At 42.4% G+C, this 17,185-nt stretch overlaps 1 protein-coding gene across 2 annotated transcripts in view; it reads left to right on the top strand.

The window, feature by feature from the left end:
* FER1L6 (fer-1 like family member 6) overlaps positions 1-17,185 on the top strand; it is a 120,746-nt gene that overhangs the window by 33,523 nt on the left and 70,038 nt on the right. For both annotated transcript variants that reach the window (XM_087706697.1, XM_087706696.1), the window contains exons 9-14: positions 802-988; positions 2,870-3,062; positions 4,614-4,963; positions 8,956-9,064; positions 11,352-11,535; positions 16,201-16,321. In XM_087706697.1, the coding sequence (XP_087562823.1) occupies positions 802-988; positions 2,870-3,062; positions 4,614-4,963; positions 8,956-9,064; positions 11,352-11,535; positions 16,201-16,321 (1,144 nt within the window). The remainder of the gene's footprint in view (positions 1-801; positions 989-2,869; positions 3,063-4,613; positions 4,964-8,955; positions 9,065-11,351; positions 11,536-16,200; positions 16,322-17,185) is intronic.

Genomic DNA, 17,185 nt, shown 5'->3' with positions numbered 1-17,185 from the left:
ATGGTGGCACAGAATCCAGTATTGCAGGCTAATTCTGCCGACTGCCAGCAGTTCAATTCTCACTGGCTCAAGGTGGACTCAGACTTCCAGTGACAGGGACAACAGGACGTGGTACATTCAGATTTGCAAGATTCCATTAATGGATCCTCACAATAAAACAGAATTAGCACAACGTTTGTGTTTTCTGAGCCATGGTGGCGCAGTGGTTAGAATGCAATATTGCAAGCTAACTCTGCCTACTGCTAGGAGCTCAATCCTGACCGGTTCAAGGCTGAATCAGCATTCCATCCTTCTGAGATCGGTAAAATGAGGACCCAGTTTGTTGGGAGGCAATATGCTGACTCTGTAAACCGCTTAGAGAGGGCTGTAAAGCACTGTGAAGCGGTATACAAGTCTAAGAGCTATTGATATTCCTAAGGTTGAGAAACAGTGCTCTGGACAAATATATACAGTTGTTCCAAATTCAACATCCAATTTGACTTGGCTTTGAAAAATAAATAAATCAAATTTTGATTTAATTTAGGTTTGAATGTAATGAATGCAATTAAGAGTAATAGACTACTGAATTAAAGTCACTTGATCATTTTGCCTAGACAATAATTTCCTCCTACAGATCCATTCAAAGGGGACAAATTTGGGTAGCAAATTTGGACAGCTTTGGGTTGCAGCCAAGAGTTCATTAAGCATTGAGTTGCTTGGATGTATGCAACTGTTTGTGTGGAATTTATTTGCTGAGTTTTCTTCAGAGGTTAGCTTATTTGTCTCTTTTCTTTTCTTCCATTTCCCCCTCTTCTTTTCCAGAAATCTCTTGATTCCAAAGGGATTTCCATCAGAAAGACCTTGGGCTAGATTTTATGTGAGAATCTACAAAGCTAAAGAGCTTCCAAAAATGAACTCCAGCATCATGGCCAATGTCACAAAAGCTTTTATAGGTGATACTAAGGATCTGGTGGACCCATTTGTGGTTGTCATGTTTGCAGGTCAAAGGGTAAGTGGGCACATACAGGGGCTGTCCTTTCCTGGTCAGTTGGTCTCCCACAGCCTTCGGTTTTTTTTCTTGTTGTCACCTAACAGCTAAAAAAGCATAAAATTGTATTTTAGCTGTCTTGAATTTTGAATGAGCAGGGTTATGTTGGCGGTTCCACCACAAAACCGCGGTAGACAAAAGCGCGGTCGACGAAAGCGCGTATGTGACGTCATCACAGCGCGACGAAAAAGATCAAAAAATGTAAAAATAAAGCGAAAACCTTACCCTAACCCCCCCAAACCTAACCCTAACCTAACCCTAAACCTAACCCTTAACCTAGCCCTAAACCTAACCCTAAACCTAACCCTTAACCTAACGAAAAACCTAACGCTAACCCTTAACCTAACGCTAAACGTAACGCTAACGCTCTAAACTTAAACCTAACCCTAACCCTTAACCTAACCCTAACCCTAACCCTAAACCTAACCCTTACCTTTATGTGAATCGGCTTGCTGTAATTTAATTTTTATTTCACTTTTTCGATCTTTTTCGTCGCGCTGTGATGACATCACATACGCGCTTTCGTCGACCGCGCTTTTGTGGAACGCGGTTTTGACGGGTCACGTATGTTGGCAACTTCAGCAATTTATGCCTTTGTTTTACAATGTTTGTATACTGCCCTAAATCACAAGACTTTGGATGGTACATAATAAAGGGGAAAGCCACAATGTGGTCAGTTTTCCTAGCGCCTTTCAAATCTGAATTTTTGTCAGTATTAATCAACTGTAGCTGCAACTGCTGTAGATTAACTGCCCATTCAAATGAGGCTGAATGATCATCTCTTAGAAATGTTCTACTAACCCACTTAGACTGGAGGTGGAGAACTATGGCACCTTTATGACTTGTGGACTTCTACTCCCAGAATTCCTGATGGCTGGCTCAGGAATACTGGGAGTTGAAGTCCAGAAGTCATAAAGGGGCCCATAGTTCCCCACTCCTGTACTAGATACTGCAGTGAATAAGGGCTTGGAGTAGATGAAGTTTCACACTTCATCTGATTCTATGAAACAACTGATTTACAGAATTCCTGGAATTACAGAAGGTTTGGGGACAAATGTATCTCAACAGTTGTGGTGGGACCCTCAACAGATTCCCCAATAAGTGGCCAACTTATAAAATGTGGTGAAACTCACTTAACAACGCTCTTGCTTAGCAACCAGAAAGAACTCTGGCATATGAAGCACGCAAGTCTTAAAGCTATCAAGTTACAAGACCCTTGCACCCCTAACCCTTTAGAAAAAAAACCCCCAGGGGTGTTCAAACTTGACAGCTTTAAGACTTGTGGACTTCAACTCCCAGAATTCCTCCTCCAGTCATGTTGGCTCTGGAACTCTGGCATTGAAATGTACAAGTCTTAAAGCTATCAAGTTACAAGACCTTTGCACCCCTAACCCTTTAGAAAAAAAACCCCAGGGTGTTCAAACTTGACAGCTTTAAGACTTTAAGGTTTAGATAGGACTCTTAGAGGCGGGCAGGGCAATTGGTGAGCCAGCCAAACAGTGAGCGGCGGGGGGGGGGGCAAGCCTGGTGTGGATGGGGGGGAGGGAGCTGGAACCAGTTCTAAACGGCACGGTAGATTTGTGGAACCTCTTCTATAGAAGAGGTTAGAACTGGCAGGAACCCATCCCTCGAATCTGCCCACCGGCCTGCCACTTGCCCAAGTTGAGCTATGCACTTGTGTGCTCACCGAACCACTGCTTGCATGGCCCAGTTCCCCTCTCCCCTCAGCCAGGCCCCCAAGCTGCAAAGATTGGGGACCGCTGCATTAGAGAATATTGTTCCCAGTGAGAATAGAATGGGTATTTGGTGGTGACTTCCTTCAACCCGTCTCTTTTGTTTTAGGGGCGAACCACAGTGCAAAAAAGCTGCGCGGATCCTGTGTGGCATGAACAGGTTGTCTTTAAAGAAATGTTTCCCCCATTGTGCCGGAGAGTCAAAATCCAAGTATGGGACGAAGGCAGCATGAATGATGTGGCTTTGGCAACTCATATGATAGAGCTGAAGAAGATCTCAAATGAACAGGATGGCGATAAAGGTAAAGAGACAAATGCTGCTCTGGTGAAAAAACTCAGGCTGCAGTGGTGTGATGAAACTGTGGGTGATCTTGGGTAATGAAGGGAACAGATGCTGCCTAGGAAACAGTCAGATAAGAGAAGCAGGAGCCCCCAGTGGCTTAACGGTTAGAGAAAGAAACTTAGAGTGGACCTATCATAATTGATCAAGCATTTAAAAATGACAGCAGGAAATGTGTACATTCAGATTTGCAAGATTCCATTAATGGAGCCTTATAATAAAACAGAATTAGCACACCTTAGTTTCAATTGAGAAAATGTGACCAAGCCAAGTCAAAAACGTCAGGGAATTTCTAGAAGACTGGCACTCTGAGAAATCAGCCCTCGAGATCAGCATAGATTAACTCCAAGCTTACATCAGACCAATAATCAAATAAAAAACACCCCAATCAAGAAACTGCCAAACAGCAAACAGAATCCTTAAGACAATCCCCACCAACACCGACAGGCAAGCTACTAGAATATAAACTGACAGCAAACTGTACTCCTTACTAGCACTGATGATGTTACCTAGTTTGGGTAATGAAATGTCTGCAAGAAAACAAGCAAGCTCAGACAGCACCAAGGACCTCTCCTTTCAACCCTGAGCTACAAATATTCTTTATACACCTTTTGAGATGTGATGGCGCAGTTGGTAGAATGCAGTATTGCAGAATAACTGTCAGGATTTCAAGCTTCACCATCTCAGGGTTGACTCCGCCTTCCATCCTTCTGAGGTTGATAAAATGAGGACCCAGACTGTAGTTAAAGAATATATCATTTCTTCTTGCAGGATAGATTAAATTGCCTTACACACTCATAGCCACAGTTTTCCATTGGAGGAAAAAAGATGGTACCCAAACAGAGGTAGTATTCAGCAGGTTCTGACCAGTTCTGGAGAACCGGTAGTGGAAATTTTGAGTAGTTCGGAGAACCAGTAAATACCACCTCTAACTGCTCCCTCCCACATCTATTCTCTGCCTCCCCAGTCCTAGCTGATCGGGAGGGAATGGAGATTTTGCAGTATCCTTTCCCTGCCATGCCCACCAAGCCATGCCACGCCCATAGAACCGATAGTAAAAAAAATTGAATCCCACCACTGTACCCAAATGCATATACACAATGCATTTCCTGTTATTTTAGTTCACCACAGTACATATATCTAAAATTGTAGAAAAGCTATCCAAGAACTTGGTTTTCAATCATACTTCCTTTACTGGAGCTTCTTTTCATGGAAATCAAACTCTCTTGTTTTCCTCAACTGGATTGGATAAGGTACAAATAAAGCACACACACACCCAATTCATTTACAATTATTTAAAAGTCACCTATAGTTTCTAGTCAAGACTTTATTTTTCTTCTATAGATTTACTAGCAAATAAATATATCAATTTATAAGACGGGCAGGAAGCCACTGTGTCAACTCAAAAAATTATTTGGCATGCAACTAAACATGCCCGCTTGTCTGGGCATTCTTTGTTTTTCTCCTGCTTTATTAGACTTTCTCTTTATGGAATGTGTCTCTTTTTTTCCAGGTTTTCTGCCTACTTTTGGGCCCGCTTGGATCAATCTTTATGGGGCACCCAGAAACCACAGCTTGATGGATGACTATCAGGAGCTCAACGAAGGTTACGGGGAAGGTGTCTCTTTTAGGGGACGTCTCCTAATTGAGCTTGCAGTGGAAATCCTCTCTGGTGGAGCTCAGGAATCAAAGTTCTCAAAGATGATCAAGGATGTGAAGCGGGGGTCACCAAAGGACAAAGATTCTAAAAGTTCAAAAGGGACCGGAAAAGACAAAGGGGCAGAAGATGGCAAGCCACCTTCCTCTCCAGATAAAACAAATTCAACAGATGCGGAAGTGGAAGCTTTTGATGTGCCCCCTGAGGTAAATAATTAAAATCTGGATCTGCTTTACTAGATGGATCCCGAGAAGTAGGTCTGGCCTTGTTGTAGATAACACAGCTCCTACTGAAAGGTAGTTCTGTGGGTCATTTTTTCAAAATTTTCTGTTTCCTCAACACACTACATTTCCCAGAAGAGTTGAGTTAGAGGTACTTTTGCATTCAGAAACAATGATAATGTATTATGATCTATTGAGGCAGGATAAGGAAATAACATAATCATGTGCCAGTAGTGGGATTCAAAAATTTTTATACCGGTCCTGTGGGTGTGGCTTGGTGGGCGTGGCTTGGTGAACGTGGCAGTGGAAGGATACTGCAAAATCCCCATTTCCACTCCACTCCAAAGCAAAGATACGATAAAATCCCCATTCCCTCCCCACCCCACTAACCTGCTTCCCAGCTCCATTCTCCTGTGCAGGGCAACAGAAGACCCAGTCGATCAGCTGGGACTCAGAAGGCAGTGCATAGATGGGGGTGGAGCCAGCCAAGGGTGGTATTTGCCGGTTCTCTGAACTACTCAAAATTTCTCCTACTGGTTCGCCAAAACCAGTCAGAACTGACTGAGTACCACCTCTGACGTAACCCAAACCAGCAATCAAAGACTATTCAATTATACTAAAGAATATAATAAGACAAACAAAGACCTTATGACCCTTCTGGCAAGGAATCCCAAGGAGATGATGGCAGGTGGAATCCTTTCAAAGCTAGAACCTATGCTCCATGGAGCATAGGTTCTGAACATGGAGCATAGGTTCCATGGAGCATAGGTTCTGAACCATAATTAAGCACATCTGCTTCTCTATGGTCTCATCTCACTGGATTTTATCAGTGACAAGAGGATAAGTATCTGTTTTGGAATATGCTGTATTCCTGCCAGGACTAAGATCATCAAATTTTGTTGAAGGTTGTGATGAGACCATATGAAAGTTAAGGCTCATCTATTTCTTAAGGTTATATAGCAATAGCAATAGCAGTTAGACTTATATGCCGCTTCATTGGGCTTTTAGCCCTCTCTAAGCGGTTTACAGAGTCAGCATATTGCCCCCAACAATCCAGGTCCTCATTTTACCCACCTCGGAAGGATGGAAGGCTGAGTCAACCCTGAGCCGGTGAGATTTGAACAGCTGAACTGCAGAAATGCAGTCAGCTGAAGTAGCCTGCAGTGCTGCATTTAACCAGTGAGCCACCTCGGCTCTTATGAAGATGGGAAATTATCATTCTACTCTACAAGTCAGAACAAAGAACTAGGCGGAAGAGTGTGACCTTTTAGTGACTAAAACAAATATTTGCTTAATTATGCACTACATGTTTGTCCACTACATGAGAATATTAAGAAAGAGGCATACAGCATTATCTAATTCTTCCTCTGTTGGAGCCACCCTCACTACAGAAGGTTCATGTAGAAGTCATATGTTCTTAAAACGCTTTACAATTTGTACTGGGCCTATGTCAACACGCAAATCTCTAAAGGCAGAGACCGATGGAGCTGGCCTTCTGTTTGCCTCCAAAGCACCTAGGGCAGTGGTTTTCAACCTGTGGGTTGGGACCCCATTGGGGGTCAAACAACCCTTTCAAAGGGGCTGCCTAAGATCATTGGAAAACACAAATTTTTGATGGTCTTAGGAACCGAGACATCAATTTTATGGTTGGGGGTCACCACAACATGAGGAACTGTATTAAAGGGTCACGGCATTGGGAAGGTTGAGAACCACTGACCTAGGGGCAAAACAAGATGTCACAGATGGAGGAGGATTAAAGAGAGATCCAACCTAGAATTAAAGAGAAATTTCTTGACAGAACAATTAATCAGTGGAACATCTTACCTCCAGAAGTTGTGGGTGCTCCATCATTGCAAGTTTTCCAGGAGAGACTGGGCAGCTGGAACAATAGTCTCCTGCTTGAGCAGGGGATTGGACTAGAGGATCTCCAAGGTCCCTTCCAATCCTATTATTCTGTGTTCTATGTTCTAGTTCTACTTTAAATTATATGCAGTGCCAACCTTGGGATGGTAGGAAGCGCCAAGAGCTGTTATCTCCTTGGTGTTCTTATATTTATATCTGATCTGTCTGCATATTAAATCAGAGACATTTTTAAGGAAGAGCATCAACATCCTTTGATGGCAAATGGTGTGACTAAGGCTGAAGGCAAAAGGATGAGTGAATGGGTAATGAGGGTAGCATTGATGAAAAGAATATGGAATGATTAGGGGACTGGAGACTAAAACATATGAAGAACGGTTGCAGGAACTGGGTATGTCTAGTTTAATAGAAAGAAGGATTAGGGGAGACATGATAACAGTGTTCCAATTTCTCAGGGGTTGCCACAAAGAAGAGGGAGTCAAACTATTTTCCAAGGCACCTGAGGGAAGAACAAGAAGCAATGGGTGGAAACTAATCAAGGAGAGAAGCAACTTAGAACTGAGGAGAAATTTCCTGACAGTTAGAACAATTAATCAGTGGAACAGCTTGCCTCCAGAAGTTGTGAATGCCCCAACACTGGAAGTTTTTAAGAAAATGTTGGATAGCCATTTGACTGAAACGGTATAGGGTTTCCTGCCTAGGCAGGGGGTTGGACTAGAAGACCTCCAAGGTCCCTTCCAACTCTGCTATTGTATTGTATTGACTTGTGCTTGATAGCACTATGTAAAATGCAACATATTTCATCCACATGAGGGGGTTTTCTGTCCTTGGGCCTTGCAGATTTGCTTTTAAGGATCCTCGGCTTTTTAGAGCAGGTTGTGAAAATGGGAAGGGAGTAGGGCTGCAGGGACAGAGAAATTACTTCTCCCAGTTCTATTGATGTAAGTAATTTGTTAACTTGTCCAGGGGCTTATTGTTTAGAGCTGAACAGTATAATTAAACAGGTGACATTTTATCCTAAACACACACATTATTTAACATTGATTTCATGCCATATGCGCTTAGGCATGAATAAAGAAGTCAGTAATTTATGTTGGTAATCAACCTTGTTGCAGCATTTTATATATATCTCCCGTAAAGCTAACTTTTATCTTATGGAATTGCCTGTAAGAAAAAAAATGCTCAGTGCATAATAATCAGGGCACAGATTGGTACTTGATGAGGATTTGTTTTGGTATAAAATGACATAAGTACTTTTACCATCTGATGCCGGCAGCCATATTCAAATGAAATGCATTTGTAAATTCTGCCTGAATCATTGACAATGACTTATGTGAAGATGGATTAGAACTGAATTATCTAAGAATTGATGTAATTGAGGCTTCACCTCTATCAAATCTCATCAATTTCCATGGAGGTAACGTCTAAGTCATGATATGCAATATTGTACAATATGATTCTCTTAGAACTTAAGGGCATCCAATAGATATCTGGTCATTGACTGTAATAAAAGGTTGATCAGGTGATCCAATACAGCAAGCTTTTCAAGTTGGTGGAAATTTTGAAAACCTGTTACAAGCGGATTTGGCAAGTAACAAAACATCTTGATTTGCGCAGGGCTGTGGCCATCAATTATTTTAGTTTCTAAAGAGGCTTCTAACTTGCAGTGGTGGGATTCAAATAATTTAACAACCGGTTCTCTACCCTAATGATTTCTTCCAAGAGCCACTTCACCAAACTGCTCAGAAAGTTAACAACTGGTTCTCCCGAAGTGGTGCGAACCGGCTGAATCCCATCACTGCTTCTAAGGGTTAGCTATGGCCAGAGGCATTGCTAAAATACAAGTTATGCTTGAAGCCAGTAATTTTTTTTTTTTTTGCAAACTTACTAGTTTCCTATTCATTTTTGTTTCATTTAAAGGAATCTAAAAAGTAAAATAAACAGTGCAAGAAATGACTTTCATCTATGTTTTGCTCAGTTCCATAGCATATATTTCCCATAGCAAATATAAAACCAGCAGTGTGCCAAATTTTTCTGTGCATATCTTAGTGTCTGTTCATGTGTAAGCTATTACAAATTCATTTTAAAATAGATTCCCTTTGTTATGTCTTCATCAGATCCATGAGGAACAACTTGAGGAGTTCCTTCTTTTTGGGGCATTTTTTGAAGCAACAATGATTGATCGGAAGGTTGGAGATAAACCAATAAGCTTTGAAGTATCTGTTGGTATGCGTATACAACTCTATTCCAAATAGAAATTCCCCAGGCTGATGTTGCTGTTAACCATTTGATTTGGCTGTTCTTTCAAATAGCGTTACCTAATTTAGAAAGTGGGTACCAATATCTCAGGGGTTGCCACAAAGAAGAGGGAGTCAAACTATTCTCCAAGGCACCTGACGGTAGAACAAGAAGCAATGGGTGGAAACTAATCAAGAAGAGAAGCAACTTAGAACTGAGGAGAAATTTCCTGATAGTTAGAACAATTAATCAGAGGAACGACTTGCCTCCAGAGGTTGTGAATGCCCCAACACTGGAAGTCTTTAAGAAGATGTTGGATAGCCATTTGTCTGAAACGGTATAGGGTTTCCTGCCTAGGCAGGGGGTTGGACTAGAAGACCTCCAAGGTCCCTTCCAATTCTGCTATCGTATTGTACCAGATGTGGTATTCTGTCGGTTTGCCCCGATTCGGGCGAACCAGTAGTAGCGGCAGTGGGAGGCTCCGCCCACCTGCCCAGATGTCATCACTGTGCATGTGCAGAAGCACCACGCGCACGCTTCCGGTTCCATACCGGTAGCGAAGGTAAGAGGATTTCATGCCTAGTGGGTACTAATACCATGAAAAAACCCCACATCTTGTTCTCTCCTCAGGTTGCTTGATTCAGGGCCAGTAACAAACTTCAGGAAAGATCCAACATGTCTCTTCAGTACAAGAAAAAAAATTCTTTCATTCAAGTTACCTCAGTTGTTATCTCAAGATAACAAGCCTGTATTATCAGCTTGGGTGTAGAGAAGAAGGCTTTTTAGGTAAATAAGCCTAAGTCTAATATTGACTGAAACATGAGGCTTGGGAGAGGCTGAGTATCTCAGAACCTCATGAGTGTATTTGTGTACTATGGTTAAGAACAAGCCCTTATCCTGTTTCTCCACCCTCTGAAGAAAAGTTAAGGGAGATACTTTTCCATTACTCATGTTGGCTAGTATAGATAGTCCTCGACTTATGGCCACCATTGAGCCCAGAATTTATGTTGCTAAGTGAGGAATTTGTTAAGTGAGCTTTACGACTTTTTATTTTTGCTACATTTGTGAAGCGAAACCCTGCAGTTGCTGTCTTAGCAACATGGTGAGTCTGGTTTGCCCATTGGCTTTGCTTGTCAGAAGGTCTCAAAAGTTGCTCATTCGACCCTGGGACCCTGGGCAACCGTCATAAGCATGAGCCAGTTGTCAAGCATCTGAATTTTGATCACATGACCACAGGGATGCTGCAAAGGTTGTAACTGTGAAAAATAGCCATGTCACTTTTTTTCACTTTTTTGTAACTTTGAACGGTCACTAAATGAAATGTTGTAAGTCAAGGACTACTTGTCCTGTATTTCTCAACTGGATATGATTCTATAGGATCAAATAATTGATAGGATAGTAGTCCAAACCGTCAGGATACCAATGGGAAGGTTGCAGACAGGGATTTTTCAATGACCAAGGATATAGGTGAATCACACAGGTGATTTGTTATAGGGATCCAATTTAGGATGCCTTTCTAAAGCCTGGACTATAGGAGATCTCTCAAAAACTACCTGAAGGAAGGAGAATTATGGTTGGGCCTATTCCAAAGTTCTCTTTTTCCAAGGAATCAAGATTGCCATTTGCATTTATCGTCAGATTAACTAGATTCTGCTTTAATTGCCACTCTAGCTTCAATAGAAAGACTCCAAAACATCGACTTGAAAACATAGACATGCAAAACAACGAGATCTCTTTATTTACATATTTCCTTCTTCTCTCTCTCTCTCTCTCTCTCTCTCTCTCTTTCTTTCTGTCTTTCTGTTTTTGAAATGGAGATGAGCACCGCCCCCTAGAGTCAAGAATGACTAGCACATATGTGCGGGGGGGGGGGGGGACCTTTACCGTTAACTTATAGTTTCGTACACCACACAAAGTCCACTGTAGTTGGCCGCCAATAAATTTAAACAAACAAACAATTAATGAATGCAATGTTGTTATACTGCCTGTGAAATTAGACAGACGTTGGTTGTCCACTGATGAACCCAAAACCAATTGTAAAACTTGGTTACCTTTTTCTTAAGCATTTGGATACCTGAGGGAGTTACAGTATTAGCACTGGCGGAGGGAGATGTTCTGTGAAATCCTGCAGAATTTTAAGAAATCTTTATGCTACCCTCTCATCAGCACCAGATGTCTGGGACTGTAAATGAATTCCTGGCTTTTATCTTTAGTCCTAGTCTCATTTCCATCTTTCTCATTTTGCCATCCTGACAAGCAGTTTGGGTTTTTGCAGGGAACTTTGGAAACGTGATTGACGGAGTGTCATCTGGAGCCAGGGGGAAGAAGAAGACCCATGAAGAAGAAGAAGAAGGCTCCCCTTTGCTGCAAGAAGGAACAGGAGAAGATTCACCTGATGTTGCAATGCCTCTGATATCTACCACATCTCCTGAAAAGCCATTAATTACAGAAGGAAACAGGTAGATTCGTTCTGCTAGGTCTCCATCTCTTGCTCTCTTTAGAACTTAAAAAAACAGTGTTGGAAGGGACCTTGGAGGTCTTCTAGTCCGGTTCCACCACAAATGCGCGAACAACAAAAGCACGCCTGACTAAACCGCAGTGACAAAACCGCGCCGACAAAACCGTGCGACGAATGAGCGACGAATGAGCCCTGAAGCGCACCGACAACAGCGCGCCAACAGAAGCGCGCTGTAACCTAACCCTAAACCTAACCCTAAACCTAACCCTAACCCTAACCCTAACCCTAAGCCTAACCCTAACCCTAACCCTAACCCTAACCCTAAACCTAACCCTAAACCTAACCCTAACCCTAACCCTAAACCTAACCCTAACCCTAACCCTAACCCTAACCCTAACCCTAACCCTAACCCTAAACCTAAACCTAACCCTAAACCTAACCCTAACCCTAACCCTAAACCTAACCCTAAACCTTACCTTAACTTAAATCGCGCTTCTGTCGGCGCGCTGTTGTCGGCGCGCTGTTGACATCGCGGTTTTAGTGCTGCGGTTTTGTCGGCGCGCTTATGATGTTCGCGCTTTAGTCGGATCACGTTCTAGTCCAAGCCCCTGCTCAAGCAGGAACCCCTATGCCCGGGATGGAGAACCTATGACACGCGTGCCACAGGTGGTACACGGAGCCATTTGTCAGGGCACGCGAGGCGTTGCCCTGTCAGCTGGCCAGTGCACATGCAAAAACAGTCTCCCCTGCCCCACTGGAGGCCCTCTGGAGGCTTCAGGAGCTTCCCTGAAGCCCCCGGAGCGCAAAAAACCGGCCCTATGGGCAAACCGGAGGTTCCCACACACGAGCCAAAAAAGGTTTGCCATCACTGCCCTATGCCATTCCAGGACAAATGGCTGTCCAGTCTCTTGAAAACCTCCAGTGATGGAAGGTCCACGGTTTCTTGAGGCAAGCTGTTCCACTGGTTATTTATTCTCACTGTCAGGAAATTCCTCCTTTAACGGGGGTTCTTCATATAATGGATTGGCACATCATTGAGCTACTGAACCAGTTTTGAAGCTAATAGGATACCATTACTGCCTCCTGGGCTCCATTTTTGGTGGCAGAGGGCTGCAGGAAGCTGTCACAGCCGAAAACGGAGGGCTGTGCGTGGCCCTCATGGGCTCTGTTTTCACTGACAGAGTGTTAGCAAAACAAACTACTAGCAAAAGTGGCCTTTGATCACACAAGTGACATTGAGCTGGCCACGCCCATTCGGGCCATGCCTACCCCAGCCCCTCCGAGGTCAAACACAACCTTCATGCGGCCCTCAATGAAATTGAGTTTTTGACACCCCCTGCTCTTAACAAATAACCCCACAGCTCCCTGCTTATTATGCAATTGCTCTTTCTGGAAATTTGGGGATTCGTCTCTGTGCGCTGTGATGTACCTGATGCATTTTAAATAGTCAAGGAAGGTTAAGGATTAGCAGCCTAGAAACACTTGCGTATTTGGAATGGAAGCACCTGAAAAAGAAGCTGTTAGACAGGTGGAAAACGTTGCAGCTGAAAAATAAGGCTGCCTCGAAAATATTGTTCCCGGAGAACAAACATAAAACACCAGACTTGGAATGAAGTCATCAGTCAGTGTGTCAGAATGACGGTGTAATACACAGAACTGAACTACCTGCAGTTTTCTTTGTGTTTGTAGGGAAGTGTATTTTTTTAAGCCCAAGAAATTTCTAAGTTCAGATATATAAATATTTTATTGATTCATTTCAGTCCATTTAAATGGACATCAGTCAGACAATAAGGACTGGATGGTTAACTTAACATTTGCGGGAACCTGTTTTCAGTCATGGCTGCTTCAATTTCTTTAAAATAATGTATCAAATGACTTTGTACTGGACCATAATCTGTTATGAACATAAAGGCAGTGATATGATGTTAACTGATGTGAATAAACTAAACCAGGGGAGATTTGGCTAAAGGCTGGATGTGAAATCTCCCCTCCCAGATATAGGTTAGACCAGGAAATAAAAACCAAGCCAATTGTATACAGGTAGTCCTCAACTTATGACTACAATTGAGCCCAAAATTTATGTTGCTAAGTGAGAAATTTGTTAAGTGAGTTTTGCCCCCTTTTACGAATTTTCTTGCCACCTTTGTTAAGGGAGTCACTGCAGTTGTTAAGTGAATAACATGGTTGCTAAGGGAATCTGGTTTCCTCATTGTCTTTGCTTGTCAGAAGGTCACAAAAGGCGACCACATTACCCCCCAGATACTGCAACCGTCATAAAGGTGAGTCAGTTGTCAAGCATTCAAATGTAAATCATGTGACTATGGGAATGCTATAGCGGGCATTGTGAAAAATGGTCGCGTCGCTTTTTCAGTGATATTGTAACTTTGAACAGTCACTAAATGAACTGTTGTAAGTTGAGGACTACCTGTATTATTGCTGAGGAACTTAGCATGGCTGTTTTGATGAAGAATTAAGCTCAAATCGAAAGAGATTTTTGCTCTTTTCAATGCAAGGAAAGAACTGGCTCGAACCCTACCCTCAAACTGTTTGATGTCAAAAGATGAAAAAAAAAAACTTTCCCATGGTACTGCCTGGTGTGATGGATGGATGGATGGATGGATGAAAGGATGGAAGGAAGAAAGGGAAGGGAAGGGGAGGAAAGGAGGAAGGAAGGAGGGAGGGGAGGGAGGGAGGGAGGGAAGGAAGGAGGGAGGGAGGGAGGGAAGGAAGGAAGGAAGGAAGGAAGGAAGGAAGGAAGGAAGGAAGGAAGGAAGGAAGGAAGGAAGGAAGGAAGGAAGGAAGAAAATTAAGAAATGGGACACCCAGGCATATCTGAGAATCCCAAAGAGTGGTTTGACCAGGTTCTAGCAGCACCAATGATTCAATTCTCTTCAACATCGTCATCAATGATTTGGATGAGGGAATAAACGGGGAACTCATCAAATTTGCAGATGACACCAAGATGGCAGGAATAGCCAACACTCTAGAAGACAGGCTTAAGATACAGAAGGATCTTGACAGACTTGAACATTGGGCACTATCTAATAAAATGAAATTCAATGGTGAAAAGGGTAAGGTTCTACATTTAGACAAGAAAAACGAAATGCACAGGTACAGTATAGGTGGTACCTTGCTCAATAGTAGTAACTATGAGCGGGATCTTGGGAGTTCTAGTGGACAACCATTTAAATATGAGCCAGCAGTGTGCAACAGCTGCCAAAAAAGCCAAGACAGTTCTAGGCTGCATAAACAGAGGAATAGAATCAAGATCATGTGAAGGGTTAATACCACTTTATAAATGCCTTGGTAAGGCCACACTTGGAATACTGCACCAGTTTTGGTCGACACAATGTAAAAAAGATGTGCAGAGAAGAGCAACAAAGAGGATTAGGGGTCTGAAAACTAAAACATATGAAGAGCGATTGCAGGAACTGGGTATGTCTAGTTTGATGAAAAGAAGGACTAGGGGAGACATGATAGCAGTCTTCCAATTTCGCAGTGGTTGCCACAGAGAAGAGGGAGTCAAACTATTCTCCAGAGCACCCAAGGGTAGAACAAGAAGCAATGGATGGGAACTAATCAAGGAGAGAACTAAGGAGAAATTTCCTGACAGTTAAACAATCAGTGGAACGACTTGCCTCCAGAAGTTGTGAATGCTCCAACACTGGAAGTTTTTAGGAAGATGTTGGATAACCATTTGTCTGAAATGGTATAGGGTTTCCTGCCTAGGCAGGTTGGACTAGAAGACCTCGAAGGTCCATTCCAACTCTATTGTTCTATTCTTATTCTATTCAATTAATTCATTAATCAATTCATAATTTAATTGGATATCTTTTTTAAAAAACAGTTAATTTTTTTTGAAAAATACTTTTTTTATTTTCCATTTTCATAACATATAATCACATGTATACTATTACATAGCCAATATCCTATTGCAGTGTTTCTCAACCTTGGCAACTTGAAGATGTCTGGACTTCAACTCCCAGAATTCCCCAGCCAGCATTCACTGGCTGGGGAATTCTGGGAGTTGAAGTCCGGATATCTTCAAGTTGCCAAGGTTGAGAAACACTGTCCTATTGTATTAACTAGTAATTACATCAGTTCCTTTTGTCATCAACGCCCAGAAAGATAAAAACCCATTATTAGCTCTTCTGCTCTCCACACACCTCTTTCTTCTACCTCTCTCCTACCTCCTTTCTTCCTTCCATCATCCTTTTCTACTCTACTTCCCCTTCCCTTCTCCTTCTCCTGTCTCTGCATTCCACTCCTCCTTATCCTCCTCATCTTCCCCCCTTACCCTCTCTCCTATCCCTCTCTTCCTCTCTTTCTTCTTTCCTCTGTTTCCCACTCTTCCTCTCATTGGTGTATTTCCGCTTCTGAGCAAACTCTATTCTATGTTGATGGTATTTATGCTTCCATATCAATATACTTAACATATCTTGGTTTTAAAGAAAAAATAAGAGAAGACAGTATACATGTGCAATCATATTACATTAAAATTTAACACCCCTCATCAAGCCTAATATGCATTCCTCCCTCCCTCCCCCCCCCCCCCCAGTCTTCCCTCCCCTGACTTCCCAGAAAGTTGGTTGGATTAGAAGACCTCCAAGTCCTGACTTGGGAAGTGGGTCTCAACGGACCAATGAGCATTCTTCTCTTTCAACAGAAACTACCTATACTTGCCATACGGTGAGAAGAAGCCTTGTGTTTATGTCAAGAGCTTTTGGGGGAATCAAACCTTTCGGCTGTATTTCTCAAATACCCTGGAAAAAATGGGAGATCTCTTGGTAAGTTTGGAATAATGCTGATGTTTGAGCCGCACACAGAGAATGCGTCTTTGTGAAACAATTTTGAACTGAATTTATTATATTTCTATGCCGCCCTTTTCCCCGAAGGGGACTAATTTTCAATCAATCAACCAATCAATCAACTCAGTTGTTTGAACTGGCATAAGTGAGCAGCCTTTTCTGGATGGTTTGAAATGCTGAATACATACTGAGGATGCATTGTGCTCCTACGCTTTTGCTGTTATTTTCGAGGGGTTGCTTCTATTTATTAAATTCGTAGACTTCCTAAAGTCCCTGGTTATCCACTGAGTTGCCTTTGCAAAATGGGTAGCCATACAAATTGACTAAATAAATAGGTTTTTATAATACAGTAATTTCCCTCTAGAGTGAACACACATCTCTTATTGGAAATCTTTCTGTTAATTAAACTGTTTTGAATCCAGTGAGAAGGAGCTGGTATATTCACTCTCTAGTAAAAATGGTTTAGGTTTTGTAGGAGTTAGCACCCACCTCTCTCCTAGAAGAATGAAGTATCCTAGGAAATATTGAAAAGGCAGAATATTGTATTTCCCTGGATCAGGAATGGAGAAACATGTTTTTTAGGCAGGAAACAGACTCACTCTTAATAGCCCCCACTTTTCTTAATGGGGCATTAAAATGACTGAGCTAGTCTACTTTACATAACAAAGATAGGATTGGCCTTATATAGAAATTCACCCCATGGCATCTGGGAACTCAATCAAACTTGGATTCAAAGCACAACCTAAAGAGTTGCCCCTGCATGGCCCCATGGGAGTCTGACAACCAATCAGAATACATTTCTTACACAGGAACAGGAAACAGAGCGGTGGGATCGAACAGAGA

The sequence above is a fragment of the Thamnophis sirtalis genome, unplaced genomic scaffold (assembly GCF_051295495.1).
Source record: "Thamnophis sirtalis isolate CommonGarterSnake01/CBP01778 unplaced genomic scaffold, rThaSir2_p1.2 scaffold_2, whole genome shotgun sequence".
Taxonomy (NCBI): domain Eukaryota; kingdom Metazoa; phylum Chordata; class Lepidosauria; order Squamata; family Natricidae; genus Thamnophis; species Thamnophis sirtalis.
Note: the sequence above shows the minus strand (reverse complement) of the source record. Positions and strands in the feature narration are given on the sequence as shown.